We start from the raw sequence: 18,217 nt of genomic DNA on the forward strand, positions 1-18,217 counted from the left end.
ATTTATTGACTCCCATTGTTCATATGCAGTAAATAATATTTTAATTTCATTTGATGTCATTTAAATATTCAACCATTCAATAGTATGACTTTTGCGTATTCAATATTAATCGTAAGTAACTAGGAGATAATTTAAATAACTCAGTGAAATTCATAGTCTTTCGGAATAAGTGAAATTATTATTAAATCTTACCAGTAAGTAAGTGTAATCTTGAATATTTGAACAACGTTTCAAGAAAATTGTCTTTAATCATCAGCTCTTTAAGTAATTTCAGAATATCTTACTACTTAAACTTACTATGTACTAATTTCCTCACTAGTTTAATCCTTAAATCTACCTGCTTTGCTTTCTCTCTGAGGTCGTATTCTGTATTATTGAGAAAATCTGTTAGAAGCTTTTAATTTTAACTGACTAATTAATATTATAATTTTTTTTTGAAAGATAAATGTCTATCATTTTATAAAGTTTATACATTGTTCAATAAATTTAATTATTATTTAATCTTCTAGACGTTTGGAATTTTTATTTCAGAATTCAATGATAAAAGACAGTTTATTAAAGAACTTAATGCACTTAATTAAAGGATAAATGAAATGGTGAAGAAGACAAATAAATTTGATTGAATAGTAACGTCTTAAGTCATTATGTTAGAAACTTTTTTTTATTGATTTGGTAAAAAAAATAAAATTAGAAAATTATTATTAATTTTCGATTCCATTTATCATAAAAATATTATAAAGAATAAGTTTTAGTCATTTTTCATAAAAACTTCAAAACAGTTCATGTAAAAATAATGCTGAATAATAGAAATCATTCTAATTGAATACACTCACACAACAATAAAAGAAGTTTTCAAAAATTTTTTGTTTATCAAGTTTTGACGCTGAATGATCAAAATGACGTTAGTTAAATGAATCGCGATATTTGAGCATGTGATAAGAATAGAATAGTTGGGAATGAATATAAGTTTATGGGATTATGACACTTGAACATGTGTCTGTTGTTTATTGATGATCTACTTAGCAAAAGTCCACAATTTACGTGAGAACTAAGTTCTTGATTGTCACCTACTATGATATCTTTCGATTAGATGGCTTAACATCGGATTATTTTATGTTTTATATATCAGAAGGGATCGAGGCCCTTCGTTTTATGTACTAGATACAATGGCAAAAGCTGGATCAAGAACTAAACATTTTTCAAGATAAAGAATCATCCACCATTGTCCAGATCAATTCACAATAACTTCAACTTCATAATGTCATGATATTGTGTACAACAATATAATATGTGAACATGGAAATGCTGATAAAGCTTGAAATTTTCATTCTTCCAAGTAACTTGTCCATCTTTTCAATTTTTATCCACCAGTTATGAGTGTAAATGTTAGCAAAAGTTTCTATGTATTTTGCAAACTTCAGCTTTATTCTTAAAGCAAACATAAAAGTTTTATGTGGTCAACAGTTAACTTTAAATTGAAAACATTTCATAAATAAAAGAAATTAACTTGTAAAAAAATACTTTGCAGGATGTTTTATGTTTATTATTTATTTAAAGCATTTGCTACGACCAACAAGTGGGCAATAATGAAATCTGGCAGACTTAAACATCTAAACACTACGAATAACACTTATCAAAAGGAATGACTAACATGAATACTTGTATCTAATCTTAAAAATAATAAACATTGAATAGACAGATAATTATAATCCCATTACAAATTTAATTATTACTCAAAACTAGGTTTTCGAAAGGACAGAAATTTTTAATTGAATTTTTATATTTCGTTGGACAATATTGGATTGATAAAAAATAAACATAGTGAATGATTGCTGTCAGAATTTTTCACAACTATTATTTGCATACTGAAATAAAAAACAAATAATTTGAATGTATGTAAAATTTAAATAAGATATATTGATGTTTATTTTTTTTTATCAATTGTCACTCATTTTCGTATCACCCAAAACTAAAGGCGGTGTTAAATAACTTTCAGTTTAAAACAAATCGCAATAGTTCCTTCAGCAATAGCTGTTATTCCATTTCAGCTTTTTTAGTTATATATGGAGTACTAAAATATGTGTGGACATAGATCATTTATGCTGATTCAATTGATTGTCGTAATTCAAACTAGAAAGTAACATTTTTACTAGACTGATTTTTTATTACCATCATTGCCTTCTATCACTACCAAAAAAACACTCTTCAGTTAAGAATGCAATGATGTTAAATAAATGAATTTTTAAGAATAAAAATTAAATCAATTGGTTTGTTGTAAATTGAATAACTAATGTTATTGTAATCTTTGATTTTGATACATTTCCACAAAAGTTTGATCAAGCATCCTGAGCATACAGAAATGAATAGATTACTGGATCTCAACTATAAAGAAAAAAATACTCGTCGTAAAATTTAAATCTAGGATTTGAGATCATAAAACTCAACATGTTTCGATAAATTCTTGATGAAGTACTCTGATTCAAATTTATTCTTTTCTTTGTTAAAACTTTTTAAAGTTTATTCAAATAATTCATCAGAATTTTCAAAATAGTGCCAATTATTATATTAGCTGAAAAAGACGGGAAATGATTAATATTTATTTTTGAATAAGAGCATTTAATTAAAAAAAAAATTTCTTTTTCTTTTCATTCTTTTATAATTTGTTTCAGATTTATGAACAGTCAAATTTTTGAGGCAAAATGAAACCATATCTGCAAATATGTATGAAAAGAGCTCGAAGAATGTACAAGAAATGAAAGAATTGAAATTAATAGAGGAAAAAATTCCAAGAGGATTTTTTGGATCATAGATTTTTGCAAATAACTTGCTGGACTGAAAGGTAATAGCGTAGCAAAGTGGAGTTGACCAGTACACTTTTCATCACTTTGCATGAGTAACTGCAGATGGGTTTTTCATTTTACTTTTAAACAGCTTGAAATGCAATTTATATCTAAACTATTTAATAAATATTCTGAATTTAAAATCTATATTAATAATTTATAGATTGTTTATCCCAACATTATTATTAAGATAATAATTTTTCATTAATTTTTTCCGTTACTCGTATCCTTTTTGCAGTATATTTGGTTCAAGATATAATGAATCTTAACTTACTGATGATTATTATTTACTAGACCCATAAATAATGAAGAAATTACGTAGGTCGGTGACTATGGTGTAATTGAATCAGAATAATGTCGTGGTATCGTGTTAAATGCGTGGCCAATCATAATTCAGGTGAGATTATCCTGGCACCAAGGCGGGAGCTGCGCAAGGGTGTATATAAGGGTGTCATCTCTGTGTTCCAGACACTCGTTTCAACACCAAGCTTGATACGCGATCTCTCATCTAGGATCTCTAATAACTAACATTATTTTTATTAGTACTTTTTAAAAACAATCATTTCAAACTTTATTTTTACATAGTGCTTGTATATTTTTTAATCATGGTGAGTGAATTGCATTTCAATCAATCTACTTCTATTCTGTTTTTGACAACTTTCAAATTTACGCGGGTGAAATGTGATATATTTGCTTATTTTTATTTTTTATCAATAAAATAAAGTTTATTAGAGCTTAATTTATTAATAATATTATTCGATAAATAAGTGGTATGTGTGTGATGATTTGAATATTTTTTAATAGTTTTTTATTTTTAAATATTAACATTGAGTTTGTTTGAAATTTATTCCTTCTGACAGATTTTTTATGATGTTAAATAATGTAATTAAAAATATCATGATGGTAACAATGGCTTGAAATAATGAAAATTTAACAATAAATTCATTCATAAAAAATATAATTATGAAGTTACATTTTTATGTATTAAAAAGATTGGGGTGACCGACAAATGAAAATATAAGCAGAGTTATCTTGTGGATAAAAATTCATTTACGGCTCATAAACTTGTCACAATATTGCTTTAGATCTTGGTAGCATTTATTACTTACAATTATAAGATCCGGTACTGATTATATTTTTGTTCTCAACTATGAGACATATGTTTTTTCCATTATCTTTATTTATTACATAAAACCTCGAAAATTCAACATTTCATTATTTATTTTTTTATTTTTTTTAAATAATTATTTATTACTAAGTTTTCAATAAAATGTTGCATATCCACAGGCAATTGTAAACATTTAGGACACAGATGATTGAATTCTTATAAATTTACAAATCAACAAACAACATTTTTGTAAATTCATTGACACTAAAACGCATATCTTTGTTTTTGATAAATTGTCCAACATAGGATTTTTTATTCAATCTTCATATTCTTAAGCATATGGATAACTTTTGTTACCTCGGAAGTAAGATATTTGTTTTGGGCCTGCTTCCCTAAGGCCATAATATTCCTTGGTTACCCAGTTTGCAATATAATAGCTAAATACCTTAAGTTAAATATAAACCGTGAACTTTTACATAATTTGTTTCACTTTGGTAGAAACTTTTCCAATGATAATAACATTTCATTAAAACAATAAACTCCTACATATTGATATTAACGTTCACAAATAAACATTAAAAAATAAGTTATCTCTTTTGAAATTTATATTTTTTGTTTAAACATATCAATTAAGGCTCTTTCATAAGTAAAGACGAGTAATTTTTTTGATAATTTTACACTAATGAGCTTATAAAGCATTTGATTAAAAAATACTATATTATGATAAAAATCGTCTGAAAATATTTAACAAAAGTTTGAATAACATTATTAAAACTCAAGCAACTACCAAAAGAAAAGGAAATTAGTTTTTTCCACTCTAAATAGTAGAGAACATATTTGTAGGGTTTTAAAAGTTTTCTAAGAGCTTAAAGAGATTTTCTAAAAATCTTTTGCCATAAATATTTGATCATAAGCTTGAATAAAATGCTTGAACATTACTAATTGTCGTAAAATTAGTTATTGCTAATGAAGACATTGATTCGTCTATGATATCACTCATCATTTTCTTGTATAGTTCGCTATTTATCGTTGCGAATAATCATTCATTAACCGAAAAATAGCAAAATAAAATGCTTTTTTGATTTCAATAACTTTTCAGAATTTTTTATCACATTAAATAATCTTTTTTCTGATTTAAAATAATTCTAGAATATTAATTCAATTGGTTTTAAAGTTAAAAAATTAATATATCAATGAATTAAATGCTTTCAAATGAAATTAACAATTAATGCATTAAATAAATAGGATTGCTGTAAAATAAAAATTTTAAATCATTTCAAAAACTTTGAATATTTTTTCAACCACGTAATCTTGTTACTCACATTGAACCAATTTTTATCGATTATTTTAATAATAAAAAAGAGTTGATAAACCCAGCTTTTGTCTTGACAGAGTGTTACTTTCCAAAAAAAACCTAAAAAAAAAATTAATTTTATTGCAGATTCGACGAGGAATCATTTTCGGATTAATAATAGTCTCCAATAGCATGATTTTATCAGCGACTATTTTATCACCTTTGAAAATTGATCCAACACTTCTTCACTTATATAAATCAGGCCTACGTAATGAGTTGGACTACGTTTTAAAACGTAGCTCTTCCATCCAAAATGTTGATGAGAATCCGGATTCAAAAGAACGACGTAGTCAAATGGGCTCGTCATTTATCAGATTTGGCCGTGGTCACAATGTTGAAGGTGGAAATGAAAATCCAAATTTTTTGCCAGTTAGTATGAATGAAGTTGACACTGGAGCATCAAGAACCCCTCGTGGACGATCAGACGTGATTATTCGATTTGGTAGAAGTGGATTGCGAGAAAAATTAGATAATTACGGGCTGATGCGTGGTAAAAAAATGAAAATATATTCCATGGATTTAGAAAGAATTTTATATGCTTGTCCTGATATTCTTGCATCTGCTGATATTGACGATAATTCTGAACTGATTCATCTCTGTTCGTCATTCCAATTTGCTGCCAATAATGATCCTGCAGACAAAAATAAAGAATAAAATTTGTTATGCTAATATTTGTTGAATTTTTCAAATGAATTTATCAAATAGTTTTGTTTATTTATATTTTATTTATGACTTGTTGCAAGAAATTTTTAAAAATTATATACCTCAAATAGATATATGATATTAGTTTTAATACACTGAAATCCAATAGTAAATTTGTAATCATTAATACAGTGAATAATCTTTTTTTATTTGAAGATTAAGCATAATGGATTTAAAACAAGTTCGATATTCAAGGCTAATCGTTCTAATGTTTGTTACGTAAAAGTGCATCCACCTGACGGATTTCTCAACCCTATAATATACTGCATGCTTTATGTTTGTAATAAATCTTTATATAAATCAATGAAAAAATATATGCTAAAAAAGTGTAAAAAAAATGATCTCTCTCGTGTTTGAAAAATCCGTCTGTAAATTCATCTCGAATTAAACATGGTACATAATTATTAGCCAATTCTTTATATTATAATGAATAATTACATAAATAGTTATATACATGTCTCTCGAATTACTCGAAGTAACTTTATGTATCTAGATTTAATACTTAATCCAAGAGAAGAAAATAAAAATTTATCGCTGAAAAACATTTGTTTGGCTCTTTTTTTTTATTATTACCAAATTATTTTTTCATAATGATGCGAATTAATGGCAATGATGAAATAGATTGAAATTCACAAATAGATGGCAATATTTCATCAATCTATGAGAGATTTTAAAAAAATGCGGAAAAATGTCATATCTACAGTGCAAGAAAAGAAATGACCGAAAGTATGAACTAGTAAAAAATAAAGAAAAGGAAGAAAAACTAAATTCATGTCATATTACAAAAGATAGTAATGAAGATAAATGAGAAAAGTACGATGGTGGAGTCACCGATGTCCACGCATTAATCCGGAGAGTTATACTAGTGTACACAATGTATATCTTCTTTCTTCTCAATGTACCTGTCCTTAGTAGTATGTTCTTATTCCTTCTTAATGACTTTTATCTTTTTACTTCTTCCCACTATTCTTACTGTATTATTTTTCGTCAACAAAAGATATAAAAAAGAAGAATTAAAAAAAGTAGAACATGAAAACTTTCGATACTATTCTGGTTTATATTGTGCTTAATCCAGTTCTTAACCCCCACTTGGATGTCATGTGTATTGTAAGGATTCCATTGAGTCTCCATGTTCGATGGTCAGCCTTATTAGACAATTTGTCACCGACTCTTGCATGCCGAACACCAATTTAGTTGTTTAGCTACAGTGAAAAGTGGAAAAATGTGTGCAATTATTCATTAAGATTTAATAAGTGTTTAAAAAAAAAATGAATACATCAGAATCTCGTGAAGATCTGTTGCAAAATGAAGCTCGAGCACCATCAGTTCAATCTCTCAAACCACCTACGGAATATGTGCTTGGTCCCGTTGAGAAGCATTTTTTAGTCAGCGCTGAAAGAGGAGATTGTGCTACAGTTAGACGGTAAATTATCTTCTATTTTTATTTAAGTGTATTTCAATTATTTCCTCATAATGATATTACCATCAAGATTTTCTATTCAATAGGCTTCTTGAAGAACATAAGGGCCATCCTGAGATATTAAATATTAATTGTGTAGATCCACTGAATCGATCTGCCCTCATTTCAGCCATTGAAAATGAAAATATTGAGTTGATAAAGATTCTTCTAGATTGGGGAATTCAAGTAAAGGATTCTCTCTTACATGCTATTAAAGAAGAATATGTTGAGGCCGTGGAGATGTTGCTGAATTGGGAAGAAAAAAATCACACACCTGGACAACCTTACGTAAGTACATTGAATTTATTGAATTATTCAAATAGACTTGAAAATCCATATAATCCCAAAATTGATAATTTCAAGTTCAATTTTTTTTTTAGAGTTGGGAAGCTTTAGATGCTGCTGAATATAATTTCACGCCGGATATAACTCCATTGATTCTTGCGGCTCATAAAAATAATTATGAGATACTTAAGATTCTTCTTGATCGGGGTGCAACTCTCCCATGTCCTCATGATGCAAGGTGATACTTCACTGCAATAAAAAAATTTTTCATAATAATTATCAATAGGATTAATCATTTTTTTTTAAAGTTAAAACTTTTTTTTCTTTTATTTTTAGTTATAATAATGAGTTTTTATAAATATAGTCATCATAATTCCATTTCACAATCATTATTGAGCATAATTAATTTATGAATTAGATGCGGATGTGACGAATGTGTAACCTCAAGCGAACAAGATTCTTTACGTCATTCTCGTTCTCGAATAAATGCTTATAGAGCACTCACCTCACCCTCCCTTATCGCCCTTTCTTCACGAGATCCACTGTTAACTGCATTTGAATTGTCGTGGGAACTTCGAAGACTTAGTCGAATGGAACAAGAATTTCGCAGTGATTATAATGTGAGTGACGAATAAAATATTTTCACTTATTAAAAGTACAGAATGTATGGAATGTTTATTTGATATTATCACCATTTTCACAAAGGAATTGAAAGAACAATGTCAAGAGTTTGCAACTACCTTGTTGGATCATGCTCGCTCTTCCCAAGAACTTGAAATTATTCTTAATTACAATCCAACAGGAGACAATTGGGAACCAGGAGAAAGACAAACTTTAGATCGTCTCAAACTTGCTATAAAATACAAACAAAAAGCGGTAATATATTATATATTTTGATAGAATATAAATTATTACAATTAGTCACATTACTGCAAATTAAAGGATTTAACAAAGCTTTTTAGAGTAAAACATTGGATCTTTTTATTGGATTAAATCCATTGAAATGAAGGATAATTGTCTAATATATGAGTTTACAACACCATGGAGTTAAATCATTTCATGTACTTTAGTAAATAAAATGCTCATCTTTGTTTTTATGCTCGACATACAAAACTCATTACATTTTAACTATTTTGAAATAAAAAGTTCAAGTAATACTAAATTATTGATTCTTCTTGTTATTATAATGAGATAAAAATTAGATCTGCAGTAATATTAAAATACTTACGAGTAATTCTGTATATTTTTTTTCTATTGTTTCAATAGTTTGTAGCACATCCTAACGTTCAGCAACTTCTTGCTGCGATATGGTATGATGGTCTACCAGGTTTCCGGCGATTGAGTATGGTTGGACAGCTGATAAAAGTTGCCAAACTTGGAAGTATGTTTCCAATTTACAGTTCTATTTACATGGTATCACCTACTTCTCAAATGGGACTGTTTATGAAAAAACCATTTGTAAAGTTTATTTGTCATTCTTCTTCGTATGCTTTTTTTCTCAGTAAGTATATGACTATTGCAACACGTTTCCATTTTATTAAATGATCAATTGTGCATGGAAATCTTCAAAATTAAATTATTCCTGTGCAGTGCTTCTCGGAATGGCATCACAGCGCATTGAATATCTTGTTATTGAATTATTTGGAAATGCATGGATGCGAGAAATTCTCGAAGGCTGGAAGAAAAGAGAAAGAGGATGTATTCCTGGATTTGTAGAATCTGGAGTAATTATTTACGTAATCAGTAAGTATTCAAGAGAAAAATTTCTTTAAAAAGAATCTATTTTTAATATATTTATTACTTCAAAATGAGCAAGTCAGAGTAAAGTTGATAGGTTGAGGTTATTTCAATTGATTTATGAACGATAATTGATGATATTTCGTTGGAAAAGCAATTTTAATCAAAAAAACAATTATTTCTCTGCATTATTAAATAATAAACAATATTTTTGCGGTTTATATACACGTATTTATATTAATCTTAACGATTCTTCATTGATTTCAATTCAATTTATCGATACACATTATTTACCGAATGCAGCCATTACCGTGACTATAAAGCCTAAAAAATTGATTTTAATATCCAAAAAGCATCAGAGGCAAAGAGGTATTTTATACCTCGTAAATACTCGTTAATTGTCGAATGTATTCGTAAAATTATTACCCGAATACTTCCGAGTATATTTTTAAATCAAACGGAAAAAGCCGAAAATCAAAATATACTGCTAACGCCATCTTTTTTACCACTGTTGGTAACAAAGATTCATCAGATAGAATACCAACTCATTTTTATAGTCTCCATTATTAGGAGTTGACAGACCTCTTCGTACTTTATGTTATCTGGATACTAAAATGATATTTCTCGGACGTAATACTGGTTTGAACCTCAACATCCTACCATTAGATATAGATATACTTCTGTATAAAAATAAATAAATTCTTTTTTAACTCAGTTTATGTTAATTAAAGCTTTAAAATCGATGCATAATGAATTAGTAATATTAAATAAAATTATTTAATTATATTATTCCAATTGGAAATTTAAAAATAAATAATTTAATATAAATAAATGATAAATATAACATAGAGTTCAATCAAATGTTGTTTAAAAACAAACTAATATTTATTTAAAATAAATAATTTGAGATGAAATATATTAAATTATAAGGAATTTTAATTAGTTTATTATGAAACATATTTATTTACGTTGCGAAAACTAATATAATGTCTTCATTTGAGGTTTAATTTCCGCTGAAATCCGATCTTTATGGTCTGATGGATTACTGGAGTACATATCCGACCTCTGGAACATTGTAGACTTTATTCAAAACACCTTCTATGTTATTTGGATATTCCTAAGAGCAACAGCATGGTTCGTTGTACAGGTAAGTGAATAAACAACTTTAAATATAAGTTTATTCAATTCGTATATGTAAAACCTAATAAGATTATTTTAATTTATTTATATTTGTTCAGAGAGAATATTGGAGTGGAGACGATCCTTGGTACCCAAGAGACCAATGGCATGCATTTGACCCGATGCTTTTGTCCGAAGGTGCTTTTGCCGCTGGGATGATATTTAGTTTCCTTAAACTTGTCCATATATTTAGTGTCAATCCTCATTTAGGACCGTTACAAATTTCCTTGGGAAGAATGATTATAGACATTATTAAATTTTTTTTCATTTATACTCTAGTGTTATTTGCTTTTGGATGTGGAATGAATCAATTATTGTGGTACTATGCTGATTTAGAAAAAGCAAAATGTTATCATGCGGATTATGAAATACCTGATTTTGACAATCAAGAGAAAGCTTGTTCTATATGGAGACGATTTGCAAATTTATTCGAAACGTCACAATCACTCTTCTGGGCCAGTTTTGGAATGATAGACCTTATGTCATTCGATTTAACAGGAATTAAAAGTTTCACACGATTCTGGGCTTTGTTAATGTTTGGATCATATTCTGTTATCAATGTTATTGTACTTTTAAACATGCTTATCGCTATGATGTCTAATTCATATCAAATAATCTCGGTAAATATTTTTAACTTATCATCAATTAAAAATAATGGACCAGTGATATATTAATAATAATAATAATAATAATTTTAATCAGGAACGATCTGACACTGAATGGAAGTTTGCACGAAGTCATCTTTGGATGAGTTACTTTGAAGATGGTGATACCGTTCCTGCACCATTCAACATGATTCCCACAGCTAAAACCTTTAATAAAATTATTAAATGTGGTAATACCGGACGTCCTACTAAATCATTGATTGTAAGTTTCATTACGTTTTTATTTTCAAAGGTAGACATTATGATCAATTGTAATAATGGTAATGATATTAATCAAAATATAATTTCAGAAAAAATCACGTGAAAAAGCACAGGAACGTCATGATACAGTGATACGAATTTTAGTACGCCGTTATGTGACTTCAGAACAACGTAAACGTGATGAGTATGGAATTACTGAAGATGATGTGATGGAAATTCGTCAAGATATTTCGACGTTGCGGTATGAATTGATAGATATCTTGCGACAAAATGGAATGAAAACTCCTAATGTTGATCAAACTGATACGACATGTAATTTATTATTATTTGACATTTTTAAACTAATTATTATGATTAAGACATAATAATCTTAGGTACATGGTGATTTTATCAATAAATGATTTATCTTACTTGATATTTTCAGTATCTGGCAAGAAAGGACGAGTAATGGAACGACTACTGCAAAAAGATTTCCAGATTGGTATCGTTGAAGGTATAGTGAATGCTGTAATTCAAAATGAAAAAGAGCCTAAAGATGTGTTCAGTCAATTGGCTCGGGCGATTGGAAAACGAGCAAGTGCAACTAAGAAGAAAGACTGGAATGCTGCTGTTAGACAAAGTACCATTACGAGAGATCCGATTGGCAGTAGAAGTGAAGCTGAGATTAAACAGACCCGAAGGAGTCTTCGTATTCACCAGAAAAATCATCCAGATTCAGATTTGGCTTCTTTCGATCCTGATCGACTCGTTTCTTATAATCCTAATTTATCTGAAGTATCTCCAGCAACTCGAGTGGCTTATGCTAAATTTATCATGGGAAAACTCGATAAAGCTAAAGCTGTTGGTGAGGCTACTGATGATAAAAAAGGTAATATACTTAATTATTTATTTATGTATTAAAATGTGTTAGTTCATTTTTGTCTTACCACATAAAATTTTTTCTAGAACAAAAACCAGCTGAGGAAGGTACGAAATCCCAAAGGGCTAGCTTGAAAGTAATGGTATCAGGAATAAGTCAATCTCGATCATCACCACCAAGTTCTCTTTCGGGATCATTAAAAAAGAGTGTACTGAAACCATTGAGTTCTGTTAGTAGTCAAGATAAAAGCGATGGTGAATTTAGAACAATACCATCACCGATTCCCGAAGATCCAGAAGGTGAAAGTGTTTCTACATCAACCAAAACTAGCTCTCAAACAAAAGATGAGCAACGAAAAGAAAGCGCCGATAAAACTGAATCAGAAGATAAGAAGGAGAGCACAAAAGTTGAGAAAAAGCCAACTGAAGATGAGAAAAAAGATGAACAAACGAAGAAAGAAGAAGAAGAAAAGAAGAGTGAAGAGGAGGAAAAGAAAGATGAATCTAAAAAAGAGGAAGATAAAAAGACAGACGATAAGAAACCAGCCAAAACAGAAGCTAAGCCCGCACCCAAACCAAGCACTAGTGCAGAACCATCATCAACTCAACAAAGAGATACTTATGGTCAGACTAAAGCAAGAGGAAAATCAAAAGTCACAGGAAAAATAACGGGTGGATGGTTATAATTTATTGTACAGTTTTATTAATTATAATTAACTATAAATATATAAATAATAAATGTTAAATAAGAAAATAATTTGTTCTCTTTAATATTTTTAATTGACACATTTATGAAAAAATGTTATTCGTAATAATATTCGATTCCGTTTTTTTGTCTTTTGTATATCATCTTGAATTATGATTGCCTTTTTATTTATTTTTTTCTTCCTGTTAATTTCTCTGTCCTCCTTTAAAATATATATTTAATTGATACTTAGTTTTATCTTTGCCATAATGTATACTTGATTCAACAAACCTCAATTAGCTCTCCTATTTTGTATGACTGGAGAGTATTTTTAGCATTGGATGAGTGGCCAAAATCATAAAATGCAGCTGTTGCATCCTTTCCAGCATATTCTAATAGCAATTCTGCTCCTCCTGGATGCTGCAGAGTAAGGTAAATTTAGGTATTATGGTGATATTTATAATATTAGTTTGAAGTTTAGTTGGCTAATGCTAAATAATTGCCTACTATGTGACATGATACATCTGTATCCGTGAAGTGTAATCTTATTCTAAACAATGATATTGATTTTAGGAATGAATAAAGTTATAACTCATTATCTTATCCTTCAGTATTGAAATTGTAACATTGTTCACTAGAAACAACAACAATATTATCTCTATTACATCACTATGCCAATTAATTTGATATAAATTTCTCAAATTTTACCGATTCCAAATAATTAGACACGTCGTAAACCACATCTTTAATCACTATCCAAGTTTTAGCACCAAGTTGACCATTATGTTGAGCAACCTTTTCAAGGGAAAACAGAGCCTTCGACATAATTGTTCCACTGACAATAAGCATCGTTTACATTCTCATCAGCTTATAAATACCTGCTATGGATGTCGATTATCTTGTTAAGAATTCATTGATACAATCGTGCTATAATTATAGTGGTACGAAGTTGAAGTGGGAGAAAGGAAAAAAAGAATTGTTGGAAAAAAGAGTAGGGTCATATAATCGATGACATGTGTCAGATGTTATGATATCAATTTTCTATGAATGCATAATTATTTGATAACACATCTCAGATTAGTATTAAATTTGATTGATTATCTTTAATTAAATTATTGAAAATGAGAGATTTTTCATTTATTCAAAATATCATCGATATTATTATTTAAAAGAAATTTATTCCTTCTTTTATCGATATATTTTTTTGTTAACTTACTTTTGAAAGATTATATTTTTAATATATCAAGGTTTCAAATGCTTAACTATGTTAACAGTACTTGAATAAAATATCAACAATAATTAATTAATAATGATGAAGCTGAAATTGCTGTAAATATTTACGTACAAACATGAGTTGATAACGACTATTATTAATTTAATCTTGTTTCTATTGAATCGGATATTGTGGGTTTATTGTAACTTCCTGAATTTACGGAGAACTATTGTTTGTAACTGTTATACAAGTTAAATGATAATTCAACAAATATGTACGCATATTTTTCCCTGTAACTATTTATAATATTAATAAAGATGATTTTTTATTTTTGATAAGTGTTTGATTTTCATCAAAATTTAAATATTAATTTTCAATAATTTATACAAGTATTTTTTAGAGTTTTTGTAACCAGATAATGAAGGTGTAGTGAATAAATATGAATGATATACGTTATCAATTTCAAGAATAAAAAAATTACACAATCAGTATTATCTTGATGATCTGAAGGATTAGATCGTGTAGACTGTCACGTTCTAAATTATAGATTACAATAATTACGTTTAAAAAAATTCTTTATTGAAATGAAATAAATTATATATGACTTATTACTTTAAAAGTAAAATATATCTATTCGATTCAATCGTAAATTATTAAAATAAGCAATAATAAATAAATATATATAGAAGTTATAAAAATATAAACATACATATATCATAAAAATACATTTTAAAAAATAAATATAAATTATAAATATATTGAAAAAAATGTACATATTTATTTAATAATATTTAATTCCAGTAACTGAACGAATCCATCGATGGTAAAAACTTATCTTAGTAAAAACACCAGGCAGTGTACTAGGACAGTCTGAGTCTCCATAGCTTACTATACCTATCTGTACGTATTGATTATCTTTATAGACTATTAATGGTCCACCACTATCACCTTGACAAGCATCTACACCAGTTCCAGCTGCTGTACATAAGACACTATCAGATACTTTCCATTTTTTTGAACACTCTTTATTAGATATGATTGGAATTCGACCAAATTTAAGACGACGTTGAACATTATTTGTTATTCCATCTAGTCCCCATCCAAATACATAACTTGTCCATCCAACATAAGTATTAAACTCATCATATTTTCCAGCAAGTTTTATCGGCTGTATTCGTGCTATAATAAAAATAAAAATGTAAGTAAAAATGATTAAAGTTTATTAAAATTCGTATTTTAATAGTTAGTTAATTTTTGTAATAATAAAGAATATTTTAATTTTGCTAATAAAATATGTAAAGTAATTAACTTGAGAAGATGTAAATTACTTTTATTTATAATTGTTATTTCGAGAGGAATATTCAACAAATATATGCCATCATGTCTGGAATAGCGGAAAAGTTTGAATGCCTCCCAGACGGCACTGGAACATTTTCCGGAGCCTAGACCTAAATAGCCAGGCATGTTTCTGGTCAAAGGGTTAAGCTAGTTAGTGTAGACTCTGACCGCCAGAATAGAGACTCGAAGTTTCCTTTATGAAGATGTTATCATAAGACTACTGATCCCCTTGAGAGACAGATTGACTTGCACACACGACAGTAGTTTATATTCAAAATTGATTATATCTATTCACTTCATATTTTATATTTTATTTCAGATTTTTAGTCTTAAAAATAATTATATTAATTAATAAAAAATACTGTAAACACGGTTTATTTAATTTTAAAAATATTTATCAGACTATTAAATATATTATCTATTCAGAGAAGAGGAAGTTATAAATGTTAGAATGATAACACTGTAAAATTAATGATTTTTTAGTTTTTCATGAAAATTAAAGAAAAATCTATCAGTAAAAATTAATAACTGGACTTTTCAATTTATAGTGATATGACAAACTGGTGTACCAAATGACACAACTTACCACTGAAAGGAATATCACGAGGCATATAAAGTAATGCGATGTCATTCACAGTTTTTCTATAATCAGAATGTATTACACCACTGGTAGTGATCATGGCAATTCCTTTTCCATGATAAGTCTCATAGCCGATATTACTTCTGTCAACGTCACCGAACACAACTAGAAATTTCCGCGGTCTTTTTTCTATACAATGACCAGCTGTTAAAACCCATCGAACTGATATCACTGTTCCACCACATATATGTATTTTGTAATTTCCTTTCATCTGATGTATCACAGCCATCCACGGAAACTGTCCGTTCATAGCCATATTATTGCTATAAGTAGTTCGTGATGAGTATGAATAACTGTGTTTGTAAATAACTGCAAAAAATAAATTAGAATTAAAATAAATTATAAACTAAAAATATAATTAGCAAAGTAGAATATTTTTTTACCATTAGATTTGTAACGAAATGAAGATCTTTTAATATGAGTTATACAAATGGCTTTTTGACTTTGATGGAAAATCAAAAGTAGCGCGGCAAAACTGAGTACTCCTCGAAGGGCCATGGTCAAATGAAAAAGTTGCCATCAGAAAAAGAACCATTGGTGCGTTTCGTACAAGTCTAAAAAGGCGGGACATATTTTTAGTTTGATGATTGGCGTTAGTGACTTGCAGATTTAAAACTTATGACATTGGAAAAGAACTTACTCTATTGTTTGACAATTAAAGAAATGGCTGCTTAAACTAACACCTGTTTTCTTAGAATAAATTCGTGAATACTAGTAATTCTCTATAGATTCATATTGGAGTAACTTCTAATGAAGCAGAATATTAATTTATAGAGGTAACCATTATTATATTATGTTAAAGTATTACGTTAATTATTCTAACTTCTCTAGAGCGTTTATTAATATAATAATAATAATAATTATTATTATTATTATTACAATTTTAGAACTCTTTAATTTTTTCAAAAATAAACTTGTTCTGTAAAAGTATATTAATAAAAGATTCTAAAATAATTTTTATGCAAATTGGCATTCTTTTATCAACAAAATTTTGGAAAAAAATTTTCAGCAGGTTTTCATAAAATTAAAATGGTCCTTTTGATATTGCTAGTCCGCTGCGAGTCACTATGAGTAACGTTTTATAACTCCAACCCATTAGATTAAGGTCCATTTGCAGGTAGGTAAAGAAACCTTTGAACTTCAAACATAATGTATCCAAGCTACGATCACAAATTTCTTCTCTCTAAAATATCTTCTTCGGTTCAATGACCTCTTGAAAGTTGAATTTATGCAGATCTTTCACTCAGCACGCATAAGGATAAGTTCCTTACGAAGTAAAAGTTATTTTCAAGTCTTTGTGTTAATACAAGATGCTAAATATTTCAATAATTAAAACTTTAGCAATATTACTTAAGTGCTTTTAGTAAAATATTGAAATTAATTACGAAAACAATATTTTTGCATATAATTTTTTTTTTATCAAAACTTATATTAAAACAGAATTAATTTTTCTTAATATTATTTTTCAAATTCTGCAACCCTACATCACCATCCAAAAACTACAGTAACATTAAATCATTCGTCAGCGAAAAATGAAAGGTTTTACTACGGACAATAAGCATGATGATGCAGGTAATAAAAATGCTAGCATTTAAATTTCAGATGTACCTGACCTAGGCTAACAGCACCCTCATCTCATGGGCGTAGCCCTGCCTAGAAATGTGGGTAAATCCGTTCACAGATGGTTTGGCCGTATAGTTAAATATCTGTAAATAGATAGACACATGCTAAAGCATAAAATCGATGTATTGCGTAAAATATTTTCAAGAAATACATTGGGGATTTTCTCTATACTGGAATTTCTCAATACCATATGTCTAGCTTGGTATTTCCCTAGAGATAAAAGCAATAACACACAACACTTATTGCAAATCTAGTGGATTAAAAGACTAGGGAAGAAATATGGTGATAGAATAAGTTGAGAAAAAATGAAAAGTATTTTTTAACCGTATT

The 18,217-nt window shown here is 28.4% G+C and overlaps 4 protein-coding genes and 2 long non-coding RNA genes across 6 annotated transcripts; 2 read left to right on the top strand and 4 right to left on the bottom strand.

Annotated features, from left to right (window-relative positions):
• Positions 1-3,321: 3,321 nt before the first annotated feature.
• Positions 3,322-6,528, top strand: LOC118066067 (FMRFamide-related peptides-like). The gene is made up of 2 exons (XM_035081823.1): positions 3,322-3,448; positions 5,390-6,528. Exons 1-2 carry the CDS (start codon positions 3,446-3,448, stop codon positions 5,954-5,956), a joined length of 570 nt encoding a protein of 189 aa, XP_034937714.1. The 5' UTR covers positions 3,322-3,445; the 3' UTR covers positions 5,957-6,528.
• LOC118066070 (uncharacterized) lies at positions 6,067-7,703 on the bottom strand. The gene is made up of 3 exons (XR_004690214.1): positions 7,488-7,703; positions 7,281-7,396; positions 6,067-7,206 (listed from the first exon to the last, which is right to left on the bottom strand). It is a non-coding gene; the product is annotated as an uncharacterized lncRNA (long non-coding RNA).
• On the top strand, positions 7,177-13,142 carry trp (transient receptor potential). Its single transcript, XM_035081822.1, has 13 exons — positions 7,177-7,427; positions 7,511-7,751; positions 7,844-7,986; positions 8,167-8,368; positions 8,454-8,624; positions 9,015-9,249; positions 9,339-9,491; positions 10,487-10,632; positions 10,724-11,284; positions 11,367-11,531; positions 11,620-11,842; positions 11,955-12,398; positions 12,476-13,142. Exons 1-13 carry the CDS (start codon positions 7,273-7,275, stop codon positions 13,072-13,074), a joined length of 3,438 nt encoding a protein of 1,145 aa, XP_034937713.1. The 5' UTR covers positions 7,177-7,272; the 3' UTR covers positions 13,075-13,142.
• On the bottom strand, positions 8,462-9,785 carry LOC118066069 (uncharacterized). Its single transcript, XR_004690213.1, has 3 exons — positions 9,550-9,785; positions 8,977-9,423; positions 8,462-8,601 (listed from the first exon to the last, which is right to left on the bottom strand). It is a non-coding gene; the product is annotated as an uncharacterized lncRNA (long non-coding RNA).
• On the bottom strand, positions 13,080-13,898 carry LOC118066068 (cytochrome b5-like). The gene is made up of 3 exons (XM_035081824.1): positions 13,782-13,898; positions 13,365-13,493; positions 13,080-13,296 (listed from the first exon to the last, which is right to left on the bottom strand). Exons 1-3 carry the CDS (start codon positions 13,896-13,898, stop codon positions 13,165-13,167), a joined length of 378 nt encoding a protein of 125 aa, XP_034937715.1. The 3' UTR covers positions 13,080-13,164.
• Positions 13,899-15,067: 1,169 nt separating this feature from the next.
• On the bottom strand, positions 15,068-16,762 carry LOC118066115 (chymotrypsin-like protease CTRL-1). Its single transcript, XM_035081910.1, has 3 exons — positions 16,648-16,762; positions 16,211-16,573; positions 15,068-15,465 (listed from the first exon to the last, which is right to left on the bottom strand). Exons 1-3 carry the CDS (start codon positions 16,760-16,762, stop codon positions 15,068-15,070), a joined length of 876 nt encoding a protein of 291 aa, XP_034937801.1.
• Between the last annotated feature and the right edge of the window lie 1,455 nt (positions 16,763-18,217).

The sequence above is a fragment of the Chelonus insularis genome, unplaced genomic scaffold (assembly GCF_013357705.1).
Source record: "Chelonus insularis isolate UGA/USDA-ARS -01 unplaced genomic scaffold, ASM1335770v1 contig_326_pilon, whole genome shotgun sequence".
Lineage (NCBI taxonomy): Eukaryota > Metazoa > Arthropoda > Insecta > Hymenoptera > Braconidae > Chelonus > Chelonus insularis.